Source organism: Acinonyx jubatus, chromosome B2 (assembly GCF_027475565.1).
Source record: "Acinonyx jubatus isolate Ajub_Pintada_27869175 chromosome B2, VMU_Ajub_asm_v1.0, whole genome shotgun sequence".
Lineage (NCBI taxonomy): Eukaryota > Metazoa > Chordata > Mammalia > Carnivora > Felidae > Acinonyx > Acinonyx jubatus.
This window is the reverse complement of record NC_069385.1, coordinates 15,655,223-15,676,014: the sequence shown is the minus strand read 5'-3', so window position 1 is coordinate 15,676,014 and position 20,792 is coordinate 15,655,223. Positions and strand designations below refer to the sequence as shown.

At 42.9% G+C, this 20,792-nt stretch overlaps 2 protein-coding genes across 3 annotated transcripts in view; both read left to right on the top strand.

Moving 5' to 3' along the window:
- The window catches only part of ARMT1 (acidic residue methyltransferase 1), a 31,372-nt gene extending 23,099 nt beyond the window's left edge, over window positions 1-8,273 (top strand). For both annotated transcript variants that reach the window (XR_003419249.2, XR_008298263.1), the window contains one exon: window positions 7,688-8,273. The gene's annotated coding sequence lies outside the window, so the exon portion shown is untranslated. The remainder of the gene's footprint in view (window positions 1-7,687) is intronic.
- Window positions 8,274-10,545: 2,272 nt separating this feature from the next.
- The window catches only part of CCDC170 (coiled-coil domain containing 170), a 99,616-nt gene continuing 89,369 nt past the window's right edge, over window positions 10,546-20,792 (top strand). The window contains exon 1 of the mRNA XM_027056627.2: window positions 10,546-10,658. Within this exon, the coding sequence (XP_026912428.1) occupies window positions 10,575-10,658 (84 nt within the window). The 5' untranslated portion in view covers window positions 10,546-10,574. The remainder of the gene's footprint in view (window positions 10,659-20,792) is intronic.

The window sequence follows — 20,792 nt, the reverse complement described above, 5'->3', positions numbered from 1 at the left end:
AGATATAATTGGATATGTTGGTAAGAACCGAAGGATATGATTTATTTTCGGTTACAACAATTGAAAATATTCCATAATTGTAGACTGTAGATACTACAGACAGAAATTCTTCATGGAATGGAGAAATATTTTATTATATTGAGGAGCCTGGCTTCCCAACAGGAAGATATTATCCCAAGGGTAATATCTGGAGGGTGTTATGTTAAGTGAAATAAGTCACACTGAGAATGGTAAATACCATACAGATCACTCATATGTAGAATCTAAAAAACAAAACAAATGAACAAACAAACAAAGAGCAGAATCAGACCTATGAACACAGAGAACAAACTGATGGTTGCCAGAGGGAAGTGTGGTGAGGGGATGGGGAAAAGGGGTGAAGGGGAGTGGGAGGTACAGGCTTCCAGTTATGGAATGAATAAGTCATGGGAATAAAAGGCACAGTATAGAAAAAAAAAAAGAGGCTTATGGAAAGAGATAACCCTCTTCTTCCTCTGGAGGTTTTCATGTCCTAATGTGATACTATATTTGCTCCATTTTACACATGCATTAAGACTCTGAGAGAATAAGAAACTCCAAAGGCAGCAACAGAACCTGTACATGAACAAGGTCGAAAGGGCCCAAACCCATATTTTTTGCCACCACTTACATTGCCTCCCATAATAATATTCTATCACGCATTTTGCAAAGCACTTTGTACTTTACAGAAGAATTCACATACTATGTGGTGTCGTCACAAGAGCACTCTGAGAGGTTATTATTACCTTAACTTGATCTGTGGGGCAACAGAGGCTCAACAAGGTCCTCAGAGCTGGTCAGTGGTTAGATTGGGGCTTGAATCCCAAATCTGCCAGTTCTCTGACCTTTCTATGGTCCCATAAATTCTTTAGGACCAATAGTAAGAGCTTAGAGATCAGAAACCCAGATCTAAAAAGTTAGGTTTTGTCCTTGTGACTACTGGTCCTTCTCAACTGGTGACTCAACTAGTCCTTCTAGGAGTTCTTAGGGGTTCTGTGGAGATGCTTTGGGGGTTTGGGGTGGTGTGTAAGATGGAAATCATGGGGTGTCAACTGGGTGACCAGGGAATCTCCAAATTAGTCTCTTCTGCATACTGGGCTCCTGAGAAAGACTGCATCTGACAAGGATTCATTGGCTTTAAAAGGAGAAAGGCTTGGAAACCACCGCTGTAGGTGATAGGGAGCCACTGAAAGTTTCTGAGGAGGGAAGTGGTAAAAGTCATGTTCTAGAAAGATCAATCTGGCAGTTTTGTTGCAAAAGACCTTCATCGTGGAGAGTCCAGTACAGACAGACTTAGCAAGGAGGGGATAGAAACAGGAGAGGTTATAGGAGAGGTTATAGCAGGGGGCCGGAAAATCATAGCAAGAGATGGGGGAGAGCAAAAACTCAACTTTTCTGGATCTTAGGACACACAGGACTAAAAAGTATTTTTCTTACATATCTATATTTTATTTATTTTTTAACTTTTTAATGTTTATTTTAATATTTTTAATGTTTATTTATTTTTGAAAGAGAGATAGAATGCCAGCAGGGGAGTGGCAGAAAGAGAGAGGAAAACAGAATCCGAAGCGGGCTCCAGGCTCTGAGCCATCGGCACAGAGCCCGATGTAGGGCTTGAACTCACAAACCGCGAGATCATGACCTGAGACGAAGTCGGATGCTTAACTGACTGAGCCAGCCACTCAGGCGCCCCCATTTTATTTATTTTTGAGAAAGAGAGAGAGAGAGATGGACAGACTGACAGAAAGCGAGCGTGAGTGGGGGAGGAGCAGAGAGAAAGGAAGACACAGAATCCGAAGCAGGCTCCGAGCTGTCAGCACAGAGCCCGATGTGGGGCTGACTCACGAACCATGAGATCATGACCTAAACTGAAGTCAGACACTTTGAGCCACCCAGGCACTTCTATATTTTATTTTATTTTTTTCCTGTTTTCTTTTGGAGTTCAATTCTATGAATTGCATCACATGTATAGATTATTGACCAACGTTATAGTCAGGATACAGATCAGTTCTGTTACCCTCTAAAATTCCCCCCACTGCTATTCTTTTATAGAGTCGCCTCTATCCCCACCCATAACTTCTGGCATCACAGATCTTGTTCTTTGCCCTTAAAGTTTTGTCCTTTTGAGAATGTCATATAAATGGAATCATACAATACAGGCATTTCGAGATTGGTGTCTTTCCCTCCATGTAATGCCTTTGAGAATCATCTGTGTTGCTGTATCAACATCCAGGAGACTCAGACAGGAAAGAAGGCTGCAAAAGGGCAACAGGGCTTGCTAATGTTGGAGTCTGAATGTTTTTGAGCTGAAAAGAGTAATATTCAGGTGCTATATACTCTGGGGTATTTATTTATTCGTTTATAGAATTATTTACTGAGCAACAAATACATGATCTGTACTGTTTCAGGTGTTGGGGATGTAGTAATGAGCAAAATAAAAATTCCATCCTCAAGTGGCTTATATCCAGTGAGGGCAAACAAACAGGTTTATTTACGATTTAATGTGAGGAAGCGATATACTCTGGGTAGCGGGGTAGAAGGAGAAGAGACTATTTAAGACAGGATTGAATGGTCAGGGGAAGTCCCGGGACCAGGTCAGCTCTGACCATAGAGGTCTCAAGAGAATGTGTGCAGGATGGATCGGGAGACTGGGAGAAACTGAGGCAAAGGAGTCATGCAATCTGGGCCTGAACTAGGCGGATGGCAGTGAAAAATGGAAGGAGGATGAATGTTAAAAAATAGTTTAAAGGAAAATGGAATGTATTAGGTAAGACGTTACGTAGGTTGAAAATTGAAATAATTTCCGGACGTGCAGATAAACTGGTCCAAGGCAAAGCAATTGTTACAAGTTATAAGAGAAACTAAGGATGTTTAGTGTGACCGTACCTAGTAGTTTGTGATTGAATAATGTAAATTGTGGCTTTTAAACTATGCTCCTAAGTGCCCCTGGGGTTTTGTTGTTTCCAGGGGCACCAGGAGCAGTTTGGGGCTGGAGCCACATACTCACTTGTACTTCAACCAGAGCAGTGCCAGGATGATCTGTTTTGTATATTTTCTTCCCTGTGAATTTCACTGAAGTGTTACACAGAAAAAAAGAAGGGGGGGGTGCTTTGTGGGAAACCATCCATTCAAAACCTTCTTATTCGATGAATGAAGAGCCTCCACCTGAGACAGAAGCTATTCTGGCCCTTGGTACAGGGGGCATGGCTGGCAAGGCAGATGGGGTGAGAACCAAACAGCCACTTCTATTACAGACTGGGTAAAAAAAATATTTCCCTCAAATAATTTTCTCTCTCCATGTTTTTTTTCTAACTATATCTATACTTACAGGTTTAATTTTACTCACCATGCAGATGTTTTATCTTTTACTTAAAAAAAAATAAATATGAGAGGCGCCTGGGTGGCTCAGTCGGTTGTGCGTCTGGGTTTTGACTTAGGTCATGACCTCACGGTTTCGTGAGTTCAAGCCCCATGTCGGGCTCTGTGCTGATGGTGTAGAGCCTGCTTGGGATTATCTCTCTTCTTCCTCTCTCTTTGCCTTTCCCCCGCTCATGCTGTCTCTGTATCTAAATAAGTAAACTTAGGGGCGCCTGGGTGGCTCGGTCGGTTAAGTGTCTGACTTCGGCTCAGGTCATGATCTCGCGGTCCGTGAGTTCGAGCCCCGCGTCGGGCTCCGTTCTGACTGCTCAGAGCCTGGAGCCTGTTTCAGATTCTGTGTCTCCCTCTCTCACTGCCCCTCCCCTGTTCATGCTCTGTCTCTCTCTATCTCAAAAATAAATAAACGTTAAAAAAAATAATAATAAATTAAAAAAAATACGTAAACTTAAAAAATACATAAAAAATAAATATGAATTCATAATACAACTCCTTTCATAAATTTCTAACATTCTCCAACATAGTTCAACAGGATGACACATCTCTTTTTTTTAGTTTTCTGTGTTTTAAAAAGGACACATTGTATAGTTAAGGTGATGCTAGTTGTTGAAGCTCAGTGGTTTAACAGAATAGAATGTACTCTTAGGAAATCCAGTTGCCCAGGATGCGTGTGTGTGGGAAGTAAGGGCGTTATCTGCTCTATGCAGATATTCAGGGATCCAGGCTGTTGGAGGCTGTACCACCTTCAATATGTGGAGGTCATCCTGGAATCAGGGTCTAGCCAGAAGACAGGAGAAGAGAGGGCACATGGAATCACTCACGAGCTTTTTAGAGCAAACACGGAAGCCACACGCTTCGCCAGCCACAAACCAAAGGCTGTGCCTACCCAGGCTCGGTGAATAGCTTACCAGTCTCCGACACATGTATGATTGCGATGTCAAAACTGGAAAACATAAGCTTGGGCCTTGGATTTGGTTTTGCTTTGGGGCAAGTCAGGCTACACTGACGTCGGAGTTTCTGTGACTACGGGTGAACACTGCAGTGTCTAACGACAGATTCAGGGAGTTTTGTTCACATAGGTGCTTATACAGTGGCGCAGCCTGAAGCATGATGTGCTGAATTAGAGGAGTGTTACTTTTTCTCATTTTATCTTGTGGAGTTGGATGCAGCTCCCCAGTGAAGTCTTTCTCTGGCTATCACCAGGTCCTTCTACAACTCCAGCTGTGACTTGCCACGTTTTCAATATCGCTCAGTGACTGGTTTTGTCTGTGGTTGTGTTTTGTTTTTTTTTTTTGGTTTTCCTCTTTTCCATATCTTACGGTTCCTCATTAATCTGAAAGTCCTTGAGGTTAGACTTAAATACCTTTTCCTCTCTTTTTAACTCACTGTACCTCCTGGTCACTGCTCTGTATGGCGCCGGTAATAAGTAATTGTGGCTGATTGATCCAATGAAATAAAGACAGTTTATCCTCATAAATCAGTGTTTTGTATCAACGATGAAGCTTTGAGGAACAACCTCAAGAGACATCTGTCCTTGGGAAGGCTGAGGCATTCATTAAAAAAAAAAAAAAAGAACTGGTTAGCTGAGTGCTCAACTTTCTGTATCTTTCTTCCTTCTCTTTCTCTTTTATTAGAGGAAGCTTTATAGACCAAGGACATTTATGACTAGTAATGCAAGCTTATAAAGAGGTTATTTTCAACTGAGGCTAAGTCTCTGAACTCAGCAGAAGATAAAAATCTCTTTTCAAAAATTAGGCTAATTTATTTTTATGATATTGTTGAGACGAGTAGATGAGGATCACTTTATATATTATAGTTTTAATATATATCATATGAACATAGTTGGCTAAATCTCAATTGCTAATAAAATGTAGCCTGGTCTGAATCAGAAAAATCATCAAAATAGTTTTGATTATTTTTGTGAAAACTTCAGCAAAAGCCAGAACCAATCCTGACAAGCCAGAGCAGAGCATATGAGAAACTTTTCACCTTCAACTTTTACAAATGTCTTATTAACAGGAATTATTTGTTGTTTTTTGGAAGAAAGTTGGCATTATTTTAAAAGAAATTTAAAGCGTGTCTAAAATAGGGTCAGGAAAATCCCACACTCCCCACCCAAAGCCATAAGAGTTTCCAAAATAACAAAGACATTTTAAAGATCTAGAAGAAGCTGGGGTTTTGCTTAATTTAGAAACCACATTTGCTTTTAAAAGTTGATTTAATGGAATGTTTGGCAAATTATCATATTTTTTGGTGGAATTTTTAACATTCGTCCTTCAAGACCCATTGGTCCAACTTGTGGGAGCAAAAGGACCCTGAAGAACTGCGTTCATTTTTTTTCATTGCTGTTTTAGAGTATACTGTGACATGAGGGTCCTGTTTCTGGAACATTCCTGACATGTCCTGTGAATGGATGGGGAGACTGTAGCCACAGGTTTGCAGGCTTGGGGCATGGAATCTTCTAAAACTCAAAATCTCATTTATTAATTTTGGTGAGAAATTAAGTATCAGGTGGACAAGACAGTATTAACATTTGAGGTCCACTGCCTTTCCCCTGAGTTCCCATTGTACAATAACCTCTATTGTGATTACCACATTCCTTCTTTATATATGTTAATGTATTCAGTTAGAGTTCTGTCTTGGCTGGGGAAATAGTGTCCTTATAAAGTGTCTTGCAAGTCTCCGTTTTGTTTAATCCAGTGAAGCCAACTGATTTCTAAGTTCTTGGGGATAAGGCACGTCTTTTGCTTCCAGCCGCTCCCTACAAACTTTCTGAATCCGTTATTTTCTCAAAGGAAAGAAAATGTTTAAAGAATTTGTTTGTATATATGGGGTAGTTAAAAAAAATGATTTTTTAAATATAATTTATTGTCAAATTGGTTTCCATACAACACCCAGTGCTCATTTTTAAGACTGTGATCTTCCAAAGTTCTAAGCAATTTAGAATGAGAGTAAGCCAAGATTTCATCTCAGGCAGCCTGGCTCCAGTGTCCATTCACTTGACGTCTGTTTGAGGGCCCCAAAGTCCAGAGATAAACCCAAGGACTTTTACTATTTTTATAAAAGGAAAAGATCTCTCACACAAGTGTATATTTTGCTGGTGCTTCCCCCCCGCCCCCCAGCAAAGTTTATACTTTGCTGGTTCTTTCTAGTTCTCGGAGAACTAGATTTCATTTATAATCTGATTTCACTTAAGGGTGAACCCACTGATTGCCAACTTTGTTAAAGCAGGGGAAATGCTTGACCCTACAACATTTTCACTTGGTAGTCTATTATTTCCAGCTCCCAAGGAGGGGCTGGCTTTTTGTCTGACCCCACTACATGGATCAGTTCTAATTCTTCAGTGATACCTCTGCTAAAGCAATAATACAGCAGTGATATCCTTTCCATACTGTTAACCTCTCTTTTACAGATTATCTTGCTGTGTAACAGCCAAAATATTTTTGTAACCATTATCGCTCCATTTTTCTTTGGAGAATTTCATGATTTCTTAATCTGATGCTTTTGACTAACACTGGTTGTTTGCATGTTTCCTTCAGTTGTTTAGGAAAATATTTAAATCAGATAATACTCGTTTAAAACAAGCTTTAGACAACTAACATGTTATAGGAGTGGTTTCCGTGACAGGTTTCTAAATACAAGTCGAAAGCCCCCAAATTTATTGTCATATTACGAATTTTGCCATGAGAAACACGTATACCTTGTGAGACAAACGAGCAAACAAAGAAAAGGAGAGACCAGAGCAATAAACGTGTGACATCACAAGGGAATAAGACCTCAAGTGCTGGAGAGAGGGTTTTTTTTGTGTGTCATGTTTTATTTATTTTTGAGACAGAGAGACAGAGCGTGGCAGGAGAGGGGCAGAGAGAGGGAGACACAGAATCTGAAGCAGGCTCCAGGCTCTGAGCTGTCAGCCCAGAGCCTGACGCGGGGCTCGAACCCACAGACCCTGAGATTGTAACCTGAGCAAAGTTGGAGGCTTAATTGACCGAGCCACCCGGGCGCCTGATAGATAGTTCTGCATTTTCCCAGAGCTCCTTAGGAGGCATTTTTATCTCGTCTCAGAGTTCGTGTTTATTTAACATATACCTCAGCGTGCCAGATTTATAAACACATTTCAGGATAAAATTTAACATTATAGCAGAATGAGCTGGAGATTCTGGTTTATGCTGGATGTGCCCAGGACTGCCTGTTCCCAAACTGCAAAATATTTGCCTTCCCCTATCAGAACCGCAGACTAAATGTGTCCCAAGCCGAACTCTCCTCCTCTCTCCTCTGCTTTATCTCCTTGCAGCCTCTCAGGCCTCACTCCACTTCCAGTCCGCCTGGGTGCTCAGACTCCAGATCGTCCCTCTCCTCCTCACCTCCACCCCCATTCCTACCAGAGCCAAATCTCAGGGGGTCCCCAACAGCCCATCCTGAAGACCTCCTCGCCCTGCCTCCACCTCCTCCAATGCATCCCGCCTACTGTTGTACCGTTGTCTTCCTCTGGGTGCAACTTCCTAACAGTGCTCTTCCAAAACTTGAGCAGCAGAAGAGTTCCTAGACACCACGGCCCAAATTCAGCCTGGCATTGAATCTGGAAGAAGCATTTCCAGGAGGTGTACTAGGTCACACAGCTGGTAGCTTTCTGCCTCTGTTGTTGTTATAAAGGAAAGCAGAAGTCTGTACCGAGGTATGAAGGATCATAATATACTATCCACACATGCAGTTTCGTGAGAAATCTAGGCTGGAACTTGCTTTGTTCATCCTTATCTCCCTCCCTTGCTTAATTAAACCGTCATCATGCCCAGAATCCCCCCACCGTCAGCTTGCATGTTCTACAGCATTGTGCCAGCTGGTCCCAAATTGTGGTCCTTTCCACAGTCCAGCTCAGGCCTCCCTCTAGACTCAGTCGTCCCTCTCAACCCTCAAAGGACACATCATCAGATGTTGCCTTGAAGAGTCACTTGACTCATGTCTTGACATGCCAGAAAGTTCAAAGGCATCCGGACAGGGGCCAGCCCAGCACTTTTCCTGCTCCCACTTACACGGAAGTGCATTGCTGTTACTCAGAGAAAAAAAAAATTTAACACTGATTAAAATGTTTTCATTGTGTGTATTTGTTTTTTTCCCAGCTTTAGTGTAACTGACAAATACAATTGTAGGATACACAAAGTGTGTATAGTGGTGATGTATATATGCATCGTGAAAGGATTCCTCCCATCTAGTCAGTTAATGCATCCATCACCAATACTGACTTTTTTTTTTCAAGACTTTTATTTTAAGTAATCTCTACACCCAATGTAGGGCTTGAACCTGCAACCCCAAGGTCGAGACTCACACACCCTACCAACTGAGCCAGCCAGGCACCCTAACCGATGCTGACTTTTAAAAAGACTGTGGGAATTCAATCTTTTCATATCTTATGTTGTCATGAAGAAGAGTTACAAGGTTGACCGCCGTGACCAGAATTAGACTTCATAAAATTGAATTCTGGAACAACTTGATGCTGGAGTTAATAGAGAAGGGACTTCCTCAGCTTGGTTCTCTGCCAGGTGACTTGGGGTTTCATCAACTATGTGTTTCCTCGGGCAGTGTATTTTTATTGAAAATTTAAGAACTGTGTAGTGATTCCACTGCAAGGAGAAACTGCACTTTGAAAACACGGTTATTACAAATTATACTATTATATTTTTATTTTTATTCAGAGAGCAAGAGCAAGCAGCAGAGAGGGGCAGAAGGAGAGAGAGAATCTTAAGCAGATGGCAGGCTCAGTGTGGAGCTGGAGGGGTGGGGGGCTCTATGCCACAAACCTGGGATCATGACCTGAGCAGAAATCAAGAGTCAGATGCTCAACTGACTGAGCCACCCAGACTCCCACAAATTATACTATTATTGGATTTCTGAAAGCCTCAGTTTCCCTTAAGAATTTTTTTTTTTTTAATGATGCTCAAGTGAAAGCCTTTTAAGTGATTATGGATTGGATAGGTGGCAAGGTTAACTGTAAAATCAAAAGGCATTGTCAAGGCCAAGAAATCCTCAGCCAATAATGGATGCATGCGGGATAACTGGATGGAATCCCAGAAGAGCTCCTATCTCTCTGATTTTATTTCATTTTAGAACAGCACAGAGGTCCACCAAGGGCTTTCAAGTGAGGTGAGCGGGGCTCCATTTTTAAGCTCTGCTGCAAAGAGTGGAACCTTCTGCAGGATGCTCCCTTCTCTGTGCTTTAGGCCTATGGTCTGGGGTCTGAACTTCATTCTGCCCCTGACCAGCTAGCTGTATAGCGTGAACAAGTTCTTTCATTTCCTTGTGATTGTTTCCTCATCTTAACAATGGATCATTCTAATGTCCACTTCATAATCTTGTTTTATTCGAGATTTTTACCTCGAAAACACTTAGAATAGCTCTTGTAAGAACACTTCAGTGTTTCATAACTAGAAGTTATGGCTGTTACTAACACTAATATTACTATTACTTACAGTTTCCTGCGGGGTTGTTGAGAAGGTTAAATGCAAGCACACTCACCAGGACGGGCTACTTACTTTGCAGAAACCAGTACAAAATGAAAATACAGGGGCCTGTGTTCCAAAACCGTTAAGAAGTCCAAGGCTGGAACAGCCAAACATTCAACCAGGCACGGGACCCTTCTGAGCATAGGGCCTGTACACGCTCACAGGCTGCACGCCCCGGAAGCCGGCCTTGGAAGGAGCACAGCGTCTGCACACAGCAGGTGCTACATAAACCCTTTTCACCTTTGCGTCAGCATCCTCCTACACCTCCGGCGCGCCAGCGCTGTAACGTTGACTATACCACTGACCACTCGTTGTCACTTGTGCCTGCCCGGCAGAAGGACAAGACCTGGAATCACGCCCGTGGGGCAGCCCCACGGCGAAGACCCGGGACCCCCAGCCTTTTGGCGCGTGTCTGCCGCTCAACCAAGCCTAGGCCAGACGGGGCTGCCAGGGCCTCCGAGGCCGCCGCAGGACGCAGTCCGCAGGGTCTGGGTCTGTCCCGCGGCCCCGAGCCGCACCTCCGAGGCCGCAGCCCCGCCCGCCGCCAGGGCCCGCGAGCGCCGCGGGCCCTCGTTTGCTAGTTGCCCGAGGAGACGCGCGCGCACGCGCACCCGCACCCTGCGCTCCGCGTCGCCTGCGCTCCGCGTCGCCTGCGCTCCGCGTCGCCTGCGCTCCGAGCGCGCCATGAGCCGCGGCCGCTCCTCCGGCTCCAGGCGCCTGGACCCGGCCGGCCACGCCGCCCGCAGCGCCTCGTCGCCCGCGCCCGAGGTACGGTCCCAGCCCGCCGGCCGCGCGCGGGGGTGGCCCCAGGCGGCCTCCCCGAACGCCGCGGAGCACCGGGGGGTGAACGGCCGCGGGGCGCCCAGACGCTCACATTTGCAAACTTCTTCCCAGGGCGTGGGTGCATCCTGGAGGGTCCGGCCCCGCCTTGGAAGTGGACTGGAACTGCCCGCGGCTGGCTGGGTAATTTTAGGAAGTTATGGGCGGGTCGTGAGTTTGTGAAGCGCGTCTGAGCTTTTGGTGGTATCAGTTTGCTTCTCTGTGTTTGAACGCGTGAAATTCTAAAGACCGCTCCTGTCGACCCTCCCCGACCCCCGCCCTCTTCGTTCATTTAACTTCCACTGCTTGCCTAGTGAGAAGTGATTCAGAGCAGTTTCTTCAAGCCCTGGTGTGGTAGAATTACGATCCTGAGCAACGTTGCTGGCCTTTTCGTTGCTAATCACCCTGTAAACAACCATTAAGTCGTCCTTGGATCTCTGTATTCAGTTACTCTCAGGAGGTACTTAAGCACCGGGGACTTTGGGGCATCAGATATGCAGTAACGCACGCACAAACGCGCACACACACGAAGTTAGGGCTGGCTCAGCCCGGGTTATCTCAGCCCGGGTTATCTCCTTTCACCTGGCATTAGGGTCATAGTGTGTTAGGCATAGGTGTTAGGCATAGTGTGTTAGGGGTGTTGCCAGGGACGGGGGAGGCATTGTGTTCCGCTGAATTGCTAACCTGAGAGTTGTCCTCAGCCTAACCCTACTGACCACAGAAATTCCTCTGGCAGGGGCACTCTTAGATTCAAAAATGGGGTGGATTCTCAAACATGTTATAGGAATTCTTCTAATACTCAGCACCTTTGAATGCTGCTTTACATCTGACCTATATGTCGATTTCTCTGATTCTTGGCTTCTTGTGGAAAATCAGTAACATATTGTACAAATAAAACTAATTTTTTTCCACTTGACATTTTATCCCAATATGGTATCCTCTGTGAATTAAGTATGTTAGTCCGTGCATAAGTATGTAGCCTTTTTTTTTAAAATTATTTATATTTGTTTGGAAAAATGACTGAAAGTACGTTATAGACGTTATGGCCCTTCATCCCTGACTATTCTAGTAGGTATCTCCTAAGAGAAACATATTCTCTGACCAAAATACATTGATCATATTCAGGGTGTTTGACATTGCTACAGTAATTTTATCTAGTATATGCTACCTATAAAAATTTTGTCAATTGTCCCAATAATGCCATTTACTGCAGCATACTTTTTCATTATCATGCATTGTATTTAGTTATGTGTCTTTAGTCTCTGTAAACCTTGAATAGTTCCCCAATCTTTTTGGCTTTGATGACACAGATATATTTTTTTTTTAAATTTTCTTTTAGTGTTTATTTATTTTTGAGACAGAGAGAGACAGAGCATGAACAGGGGAAGGTCAGAGAGAGAGGGAGACACAGAATCGGAAGCAGGCTCCAGGCTCTGAGCTGTCAGCACAGAGCCCGACGCGGGGCTCGAACTCACGGACCGTGAGATCATGACCTGAGCCGAAGTCAGACGCTTAACCGACTGAGCCACCCAGGCGCCCCTGATGACACTGATATTTTTACAGAGTCTAGGTCACTTGTCTTGTAGAAAAAGTTTGTCTGATTGTTTTTCATTAGATTTTTGGTAGAAGAACTCTAAAGTGATGTGTTTCAGTGCATCACACCGGGGGAGGTACATGAGGTCACTTCGTCCCACTTTCGGTGGTCCTGATTGGTGGTGTTTGCCAGAGTTTTACACTGTAAAAGTGAAAAAAACCAAAAGCTTTAGCAATAAATAAGTGATCATATTGCATAGTCTTCTTGGTTCATATTGAGATTTTAAGGATAAATTTATCTGCCTACACAAAGGAAAATTTTTACCAAGCCTTTTAATTGATCTGAAAGACGTAAATTTTATTGAGACTAAAAGTAGAAGCAGAAAGACCAGGATTGGTTACAGTTAATTTGTCAGTTTGCTAAATACTTCATCTGTGACAGTCGTATAACTCAGGTAGGTGAGGCAAGAATTTCCCATTGTATAGATGTCGAAATGGCTTGCTCAATTAGCAACTGAGATGGCCGGGACTTAAATATCCTGCTTTTGACAGTTTAGTAGTACTTTTCCTACTACACCATCATGCACTGAAAAACAGACTAAATACAATACTTTGCAACTGTATCAGGAAGGACAATACTGCCGAGGCTGAAGGTATTAGTTTTGAGTTCAGGCAGTTCTGAGTATATCACTTATTACCTGTGATGCCATGAGCAAGAGAATTCCTTACGTCTCTAAACTTGAGTTTCTTCATCTGAAGCATGGTACCAGAGTATTTACCACATAGGATAGTTTTGGGATTTCACAGTTAATATATTTGATGCATCCAACAGAGTGACAGAATAAGTGCTTATTAATATGAGCCATTCTTACTCTATATAGCTTTTGGAATTGGCCTTGGCATCTGTATCACTACTGTCATCACTGATACCTCCATTAATGCCTCAGTCACCACCTCAACAATCAGTAATTGAGGATCTGTGTGAGATACTGAGGGTAAAAAAAATGAATTTGAGGGGTGCCTGGGTGGCTCGGTCGGTTAAGTTTCCAACTTCAGCTCAGGTTGTGATCTCGTGGCTTGTGAGTTCCAACCCTGCGTCGGGCTCTGTGCTGACAGCTCAGAGCCTGGAGCCTGCTTCGGATTCTGTGTCTCCCTCTTTCTCTCTGCCCTTTCCTCACTGGTGCTTTGTCTCTCTTCCCCCGTCAAACATAAATAAACATTAAAAACAATTTAAAAATGAATTTGACAGTCTTTGCTCTCAATGAAGGATCAGGAATTCATAATCAAGAGAAACAGACACAAAAACAGTGATTGTTGTTGGTATCACCCATGAACCAAATTTAATGCTGCATTTTTCTCACGTTGGGTTTACTTCTAATGAAATCATCATCAGAGCTTTACTAGGTTAGAGAACAGGATGAATACTAAGAGTGATATTGTGTGACTTGAAGTATAACAGCTCAAGCATGGAAGACAGAAACATGCTTTGGGGAAATTTACAAACACAGCTTTAAGCAGAACAGTGTAACTTTGCCATGTGTTTGAAATAAGGCATGGGAGCTGAAAAATGTTACCAAATTATTAAAATGATGTCAGTCAGCAAAAAGCTATAGCAATCATTTGGTAAAAAGTGATTGGATGTGGTATGAGAGGCCACAGACATATGGTGGGTTTGCTTGGCCAGTGTTTTCACGTACCTGGAAGACCTGAACCAAAGTTATGGCTCTGGCACATGCCGCTGTTGGGAATTTGAGCAAGTTTCTTTCCTCTCTGTAAAACAGATTAATTAGAATAACTGTCTGATGGGGTTGTTGAAGAAAATGTAAATAGCAACACAGGTTACCTACAGCATTAGGTCCTCAAAGCAAAGGACTTGGAACTGGTCAAGTATAATTATGAAGGAAGTAAAGTCAGTTTTCCCTTTATTTCTCCAGTATTTCCACTTTTTTTTTGGTATTAAAATTTTTAAAAAATGTTTATTTTTTGAAAGAGAGGGAGACAAAGCACGAGCTGGGGTGGGGCAGAGAGAAAGAGAGACACAGAATCGGAAGCAGGCTCCAGGCTCTGAGCTGTCAGCACAGAGCCTGACGCAGGGCTGGAACTCACGAACTGTGAGCTCATGACCTGAGCCAAAGTCGGATGCTTAACTGACTTAGCCACTCAGGTACCCCTCCACTATTTCCACTTAAAAAAAAAAATTTTTTTTTAATGTCTATTTTTGAGAGAGAGAGAGAGAGAGACAGAGAGAGACAGAGTGTGAGCAAGGGAGGGGCAGAGAGAGAGGGAGACAGAGGATCCAAAGCAGGGTCTGCACTGTCAGCACAGAGCTTGATTCAGGGCTCAAACTCACAAATTGTGAGATCATGACCTGAGCCAAAGTTGGATGCTTAACTGACTGAGCCACCTAGACCCCCCTATGAAAGACATATAAACAAAAGTACATGGAAAAGTTGAAAACAGAGTCTATAAAAAAATTTATCAGGCAAAAAATAAGCAAGAGAAAGCTGATTAGATATAATGTACCAAATACTTTTAAGGCAAAAATGTACTACTAGAGGTAAAGGGAGTCACTATAATGATACAAATTGTATCACTGTCTCACAATAATAAAAGTTTTCATTCAACAGGAAGTTGTAAGAATTGTAAAATGTATATGCAGTAACATGGCATCAAAACTTAGCATTCAAATATGTAAAACAAATATTGACAGAAGCAAAAATCTATAAGGAGATATAGACAAATCCAAACTAGAGTAGAATTTTTCCCACATACCTCTGTTACCAGCTGAAATATCAACCAGGCAGAAATTGGTAAGAGAGCTATTAAAGGGCACCAGGGTGGCTCGGTTGAGTGATGGACTCTTGATTTCGGCTCAGGCAACGATCTCAGCTCAGGTCATGATCTTGCATTTTGTGGGTGCTAGCCCTACGACGGGCTCTGTGCTGACAACTTGGAGCCTGCTTGGAATTCTCTCTCTTCTTTCCTTTCTCTCTCTCAAAATAAACTTAAAAAAAAAAAGGTAAATGATGACAATCTGATCATGAGAAAACATTAGACACACCCACCATCTGTATATCTAATTTTATTTTAACTACAACACTTAGTTTCTTCTGTTATCTAATCATTCTTTGACCGCCTGGCTTTAGAATGCTGCATGAGAGAGAGCATTCAAAGGACAGGTAGGAGAGCTTTCTGAACACCAAACAGAGCAAGTTTTTCTTTGCGTATTTTTAAATGTGTGTGTATTTACTCAATGTTACCAAATACAAAGTGATGTATGTTTGAAACAGTAGCGAGTGCTCCTTGGTTTGCACTTGAATTACATTGACTAATTATAAAGACTTACTTTTTCTGCGTTCAAGGACAACTTAAAAATTTTTAATTGAGAAAGGGAGTAGCACTTGCTGCCCCGGGAATTCTTTATGCTGTGTACTTTACCCAAGGTTGTTTTTCTTTGTTTTGCTTCCAATTTTTTTCCCCCTTTTAAAAATTGGCACTTTGGTGGCTTTGATCTAAGGTAGAGGACTTCAGAGGCATTGCTGACGAGGACCATACATACTCTTTCTTACCGATACCAGCATAACTACCAATTATGGCTGCTCTATCTACGTTTGGATAGTGCTTGAATAAAATATCTTAAATATTGCTTATAAAAACAAATATATGAGTTTTATTTCCGAGTGACTAACTTCCTTTGCACTGAATTAACTCTGTGATTTCCCTCTTGAATCTTCCCTGTTCACTTTGTACAGAAATGCGTTTTCAGCATACTCGGGTCATTATAGCCTAACCTCAATGTCAGTGCAAAGGGGAACAACTTTCAGACTGGACTATAAGTGTCACATTTCCCTAAATCTCTTCCACTTCAGGGTAAAAGAAATGTATACTAGTGGAGAATACCAAAAAGGAAGTCTTGATGTTGACATCTTGTGAATGTTGGAAGTAAGCAAAAATGAGAAGTTGGGAGGATATCTGAACCAGAAATAATCTGCTTAGTGAATCATGCATTGTGTTAGTCACCTATTTGGCAACTACCCATTGAGTCCCAAGCTCTCTGTTAGGCACAGAAGATACAGAGATTCTTTCCTTTAGCAGCTATAAAGAGAGGGTGTATTCTTTTTTTTTCTTAAAAAAATTTTTTTTAATCTTTATTTTTGAGAGAGAGCGAGCGAGCATGGGGGAGGAACAGATAGAGAAGGAGACACAGAATCCAAAGCAGGCTCCAGGCTCTGAGCTGTCAGCACAGAGCCTGATACGGGGCTCGAACCCACAAACTGTGAGATCATGACCTGAGCCGAAGTTGGACGCTTAAAGCAGGCGCTGTTTTAGATATGGCCCCACTTTTATAAAACTTATATTCTTGTGCAGGGAAACAGATAACAAAAAAAGTAAAAAAGTAGATAAGGTAATTTATGGTAAAACAAAAAACAGAATGCTAAATGCTTTAACAAGAAAATAAAGCAGGATAAACAGGATCAAAATTGGCTGGGGTGAAAGGATGGTTAGGGAGGGCTCCCCAAGGAGGTGATGTCTGTGCTGAGTTGTGAATGACCCCAGGAAGGAATGTTCTCAGAAATCACAAGGACCTTAGGCAGGAATGAGAGCAATACATTTAAAAAGAGCACAGCTTGGGGCGCCTGGGTGGCTCAGTCGGTTAAGTGTCCAGACTTCAGCTCAGGGCATGATCTCACACTCTGTGAGTTTGAGCCCCGCATCGGGCTCTGTGCTGAGAGCTCAGAGCCTAGAGCCTGCTTCGCATTCTTTGTCTCCCTCTCTCTCTGCTCCTTCCCTGCTCATGCTCTGTCTCTCTCTGTCTCAAAAATAAATAAACATTAAAAAAAAAATTAAAAAAAAATAAATTAAAAAAAAAAGAGCACAGCTTGTAGAATGTCCCTGATTTGGGGTATGTCCAGTGTTCCTCATCATTGATTCAGCTTAATCATATTTGGAATTTATGCTAATTCTCTATGAGGGGTGTGTTACTCAGTGTATCATGTTAGGAGCTGTATGTCAGTTTATCTTGTTATTGATGTTATGAAAGTTAAAGGAAAGCTGAGAACCTGTTACAGATCAAACAGACTGAAGGTGGTTGACAACACAGGTAATGTAGTCATAGCTGCTCCAAGGAACAGTATTGAGGCGATTAGTGAATAATTATGGTGTCATTGGTAAATTCCTTAAATTCACTGTTTTTTAAAGTTTATTTTTTGAGAAAGAGAGAGAGAGAGAGAGAGCATACAGAGAGAGAGAGAGAGAGAGAGAGAGAATCCCAAGCAGGCTCTGCACCATCAGCCCAGAGCCTGACGCGGGGCTCCAACTCACAAACCATGAGGTCATGACCTGAGCCTAAATGAAAAGTGTGATGCTTAACCGACTGAGCCACTCAGGCACCCCATAAATTTGACTATTTTATGCAAAGGACTATTCTTGCCCTTAGGAGATACATGCTGAAGTATTTGGGGTGAAGGGCCATGATGTTGGCAAATTACCCATGAATTAGCAATCATAACTGTAATAAACACATAGAGTAAGGAATAAGTCAAATGTGGCAAAATGTTCTCAGTTGGTGAATCCAAGTGAAGAATGTACTTGGATTTATTGGATTATTCTTGCAATAAAACTTAAAAAAGCGTGTGCCTGCAACAAATGGAGTTACAACAGAGAAAACCCTGTTTCCAGCTATTGGTCTCACAGTGTAGTTATGTAAACAATAAATGGTAATACGTAGAAGTTCAGAAAAGGGTGGAGGAAAGGGTTCCTGGAGTAAAAGGGTGCCCGGGCTCAGATAAGGATGTAGCAGGAAATACAAACAAACAGTCACACAGGGTGCTCTTGGGGACCAGTGGCAAGGATGGAGATGGGCAAGCTTTGCTGCTGGAGGTGGTGGGGAGATGATGTTGACTTTGAAGTGTCAGCAGGACCTGCAGGTGATGGTCAGTAGACTGTTGGGAATGGGAATCTCTAGCTCCAGGTGCAGGTTTGGGAACCATCAGACACCGGAAGTTGTTGAAATCTCAGAAGGGCAGGAAATTGGTCAGAGAGGGTATCTCCAGTGACAGAGGGTTGAGGACAGAAGTCCAGAGAATACCCAGGTAAAGAGTGGTGGAGGAGGATGAGCTACCAGAGGGACTGAGAGGGGAGGGCTGGGTAAATCAGAGGAGGGAGTGATGCAGAGGAGAGGTGAGGGAGATAGGAGTAAGGAGAGTTCAAGGAGAGCGTGCTCCATGTGGCACATTGCCAAAGGGAGGTCAAGTCAGGTGAGGGGCAAAAGTGTTCCCTGGACTTGGTAGTCAGGGAAATCTTCTTGTAGGGAGTGAATTTTTTTTTTTTAAGGTTATTTATTTATTGAGAGAGAGGATCTCAAGCAGGCAGCATGCTGTCAGCCCAGAGCCCGACTCGGCTCAATCCCACGAACCGTGAGGTCATGACTTGAGCTGGAGATGAAATCAAGAGTCAGATGCTTAACCAACTGAGCCTCACAGGTGCTCCCCAGGAAGTGAATTTTAAGCTCAGCTTCGGAAGGTAAGAGTCAGGGAGGCAAAGGATGGAGGGTGATGGTGGCAGATAAGTCTTCTTCACAGCACAAAGCATAGGTGACAGCAAGGGGAGAGGAGGACGCAAAGTCCACTCAGGCGACTGCAGAAGGCCAGTGTGGCTGGAGTGTGGTTGGAGGAGACAGTGAGGTGAGAACAGTCATGGGCAGTAATGCTGGTGAAGTAGGCAAGGGTCAGAGCATACAAAACGCTTTATAAGAGTTTGGATTTTGTCCTAAAAGTGAGGGACACTACTGGAGAATTTGAAGTCTTGGGATATATTATTGAACATTTCTGCATTTTACAAAGATCCGTTTAGGGGGCACCTGGCTGGCTCAGTCAGTAGAGCATGTGACTCTTGATCTTAGGGTCCAGAGTTCAAGCCCCATGTTGGGCCAGAGCTTACTTAAAAAAAAAAAACCAAAAAACAAAAAACCAAATAAAAAGATCCCTTTGGCCACAAATGGACTAGCACCTTGGTGTGGGGTGAGGGTGGGGATAAATCTCAGGCTGGGGAGACCCTCTGGAGGCTGTTGTGGTAATCTAGACTTGCACAGTAGGTATGCAGGTTGAAAGTGAATAGTGACTTAGGTTTGAGAATCAAGACAGAGATGTTGGAACTAGTTGGAGAGAGAGATTGTAAAGCATGGGTTTCTGGCTCACAGAACTGGGTGGGTGTTGGCTGCCTCTATTCACCGAGATGCAGAAAGAACAGGTTGGGGGAAAATAGCATGAGTTCAGTGTTAGACATGTTAGGGTGGGAGGTGTCTGTGTGCTATCCAGATTATGTCCGTTGGGCAGTTAGATGGAGATCCTGAACCAAATAGAGAGGTGTTGGGTGGGGACTGTCATATATTTGGGGCTCATAAGCACATGGATGGTTTGTGAAGTCACAAATAAAGGAAGGCCAGAGAAATAAGAGGTTTTCTAGGGAGAAAATGAGGAGGAATTTTTAAATTAACATTGAATTTGACCATGTGATGATTGAAGGGGAGTAGATAGGAAAACTTAAAGGATCCAAGGGAGTAAATTCTTCCTGTTATAGGCACCTATTAAGAAATTGTTTACTTATCAATTTATTCATTTATTGAGCAAATATTTGTTAACCTCAGAAGAATATTAACCTTGGAGTAAAGAGACCTGGATATTATTGACTCTGAAATGAGCCGACTTTGTTATCTTGAGCACAGCACTTAATCACTCCAAGTCTGGTTTCTTTATGTCCATTTCCACTATGAGTTTTCTAAGAAATATTAATAAACGAACCATAACTTCCAAAATAAGGTGAGACCTTATGAATGTGTCCTCTTTGGTGTATTAATACTTGATCTGGGCTTTTCACTCAAGATAGTAGACTGTGCACATGTGCTTATGTCCGTTGCTTCTCTGAACCTCATTAAAAGAGAAGAAAAATAAAAAATGGCATCACTTGCCAACAGTGCTGGGAATAAGACCAGAATTTTTTTTTTTTTTTTGACTGTTCTGGAAAATTACAAAGGCACTGGCGTCATCAGGTAAATCAGTGACAGAAAAGGCAGCCAGTGGAGGTAGAACTGTTCTTTCCAGAGACCTCTGGAAGCTTCCATGCTTGGAATTGCCAGATACGGATATGGATTAGGAAATAGGAAGAAATCAGGAAGAAATAATTGATGAATGGAAATGTGGACCAACTAGTTCAATCCCCACGGCCCCGCAACTGCTTATACTTTGAATTCACCCGTTCCATTCTGTGCAATTCAACTTGGAACCTGTTGTGCACTGAATGTTTGTGTCGCTCTCAAATTCACATGTTGAATACACAGTGAATTCACAAACTGAATACCCAGTTTGATGGTGTTTGGAGATGAGGCCATCAGAAGGTTAATTGGGTTTGGATGCGGTCATGAGGCTGGGCCCCCATGATGGGATTAGTGTCCTTATAGGAAGAGGAAGAGACTGGAGCTCTCTCTGCACTGTGAGGACATTGCGAGAAGATGGCTATCTGCGAGCTAGGAAGGGAGTTCTCACCAGGAGCCAA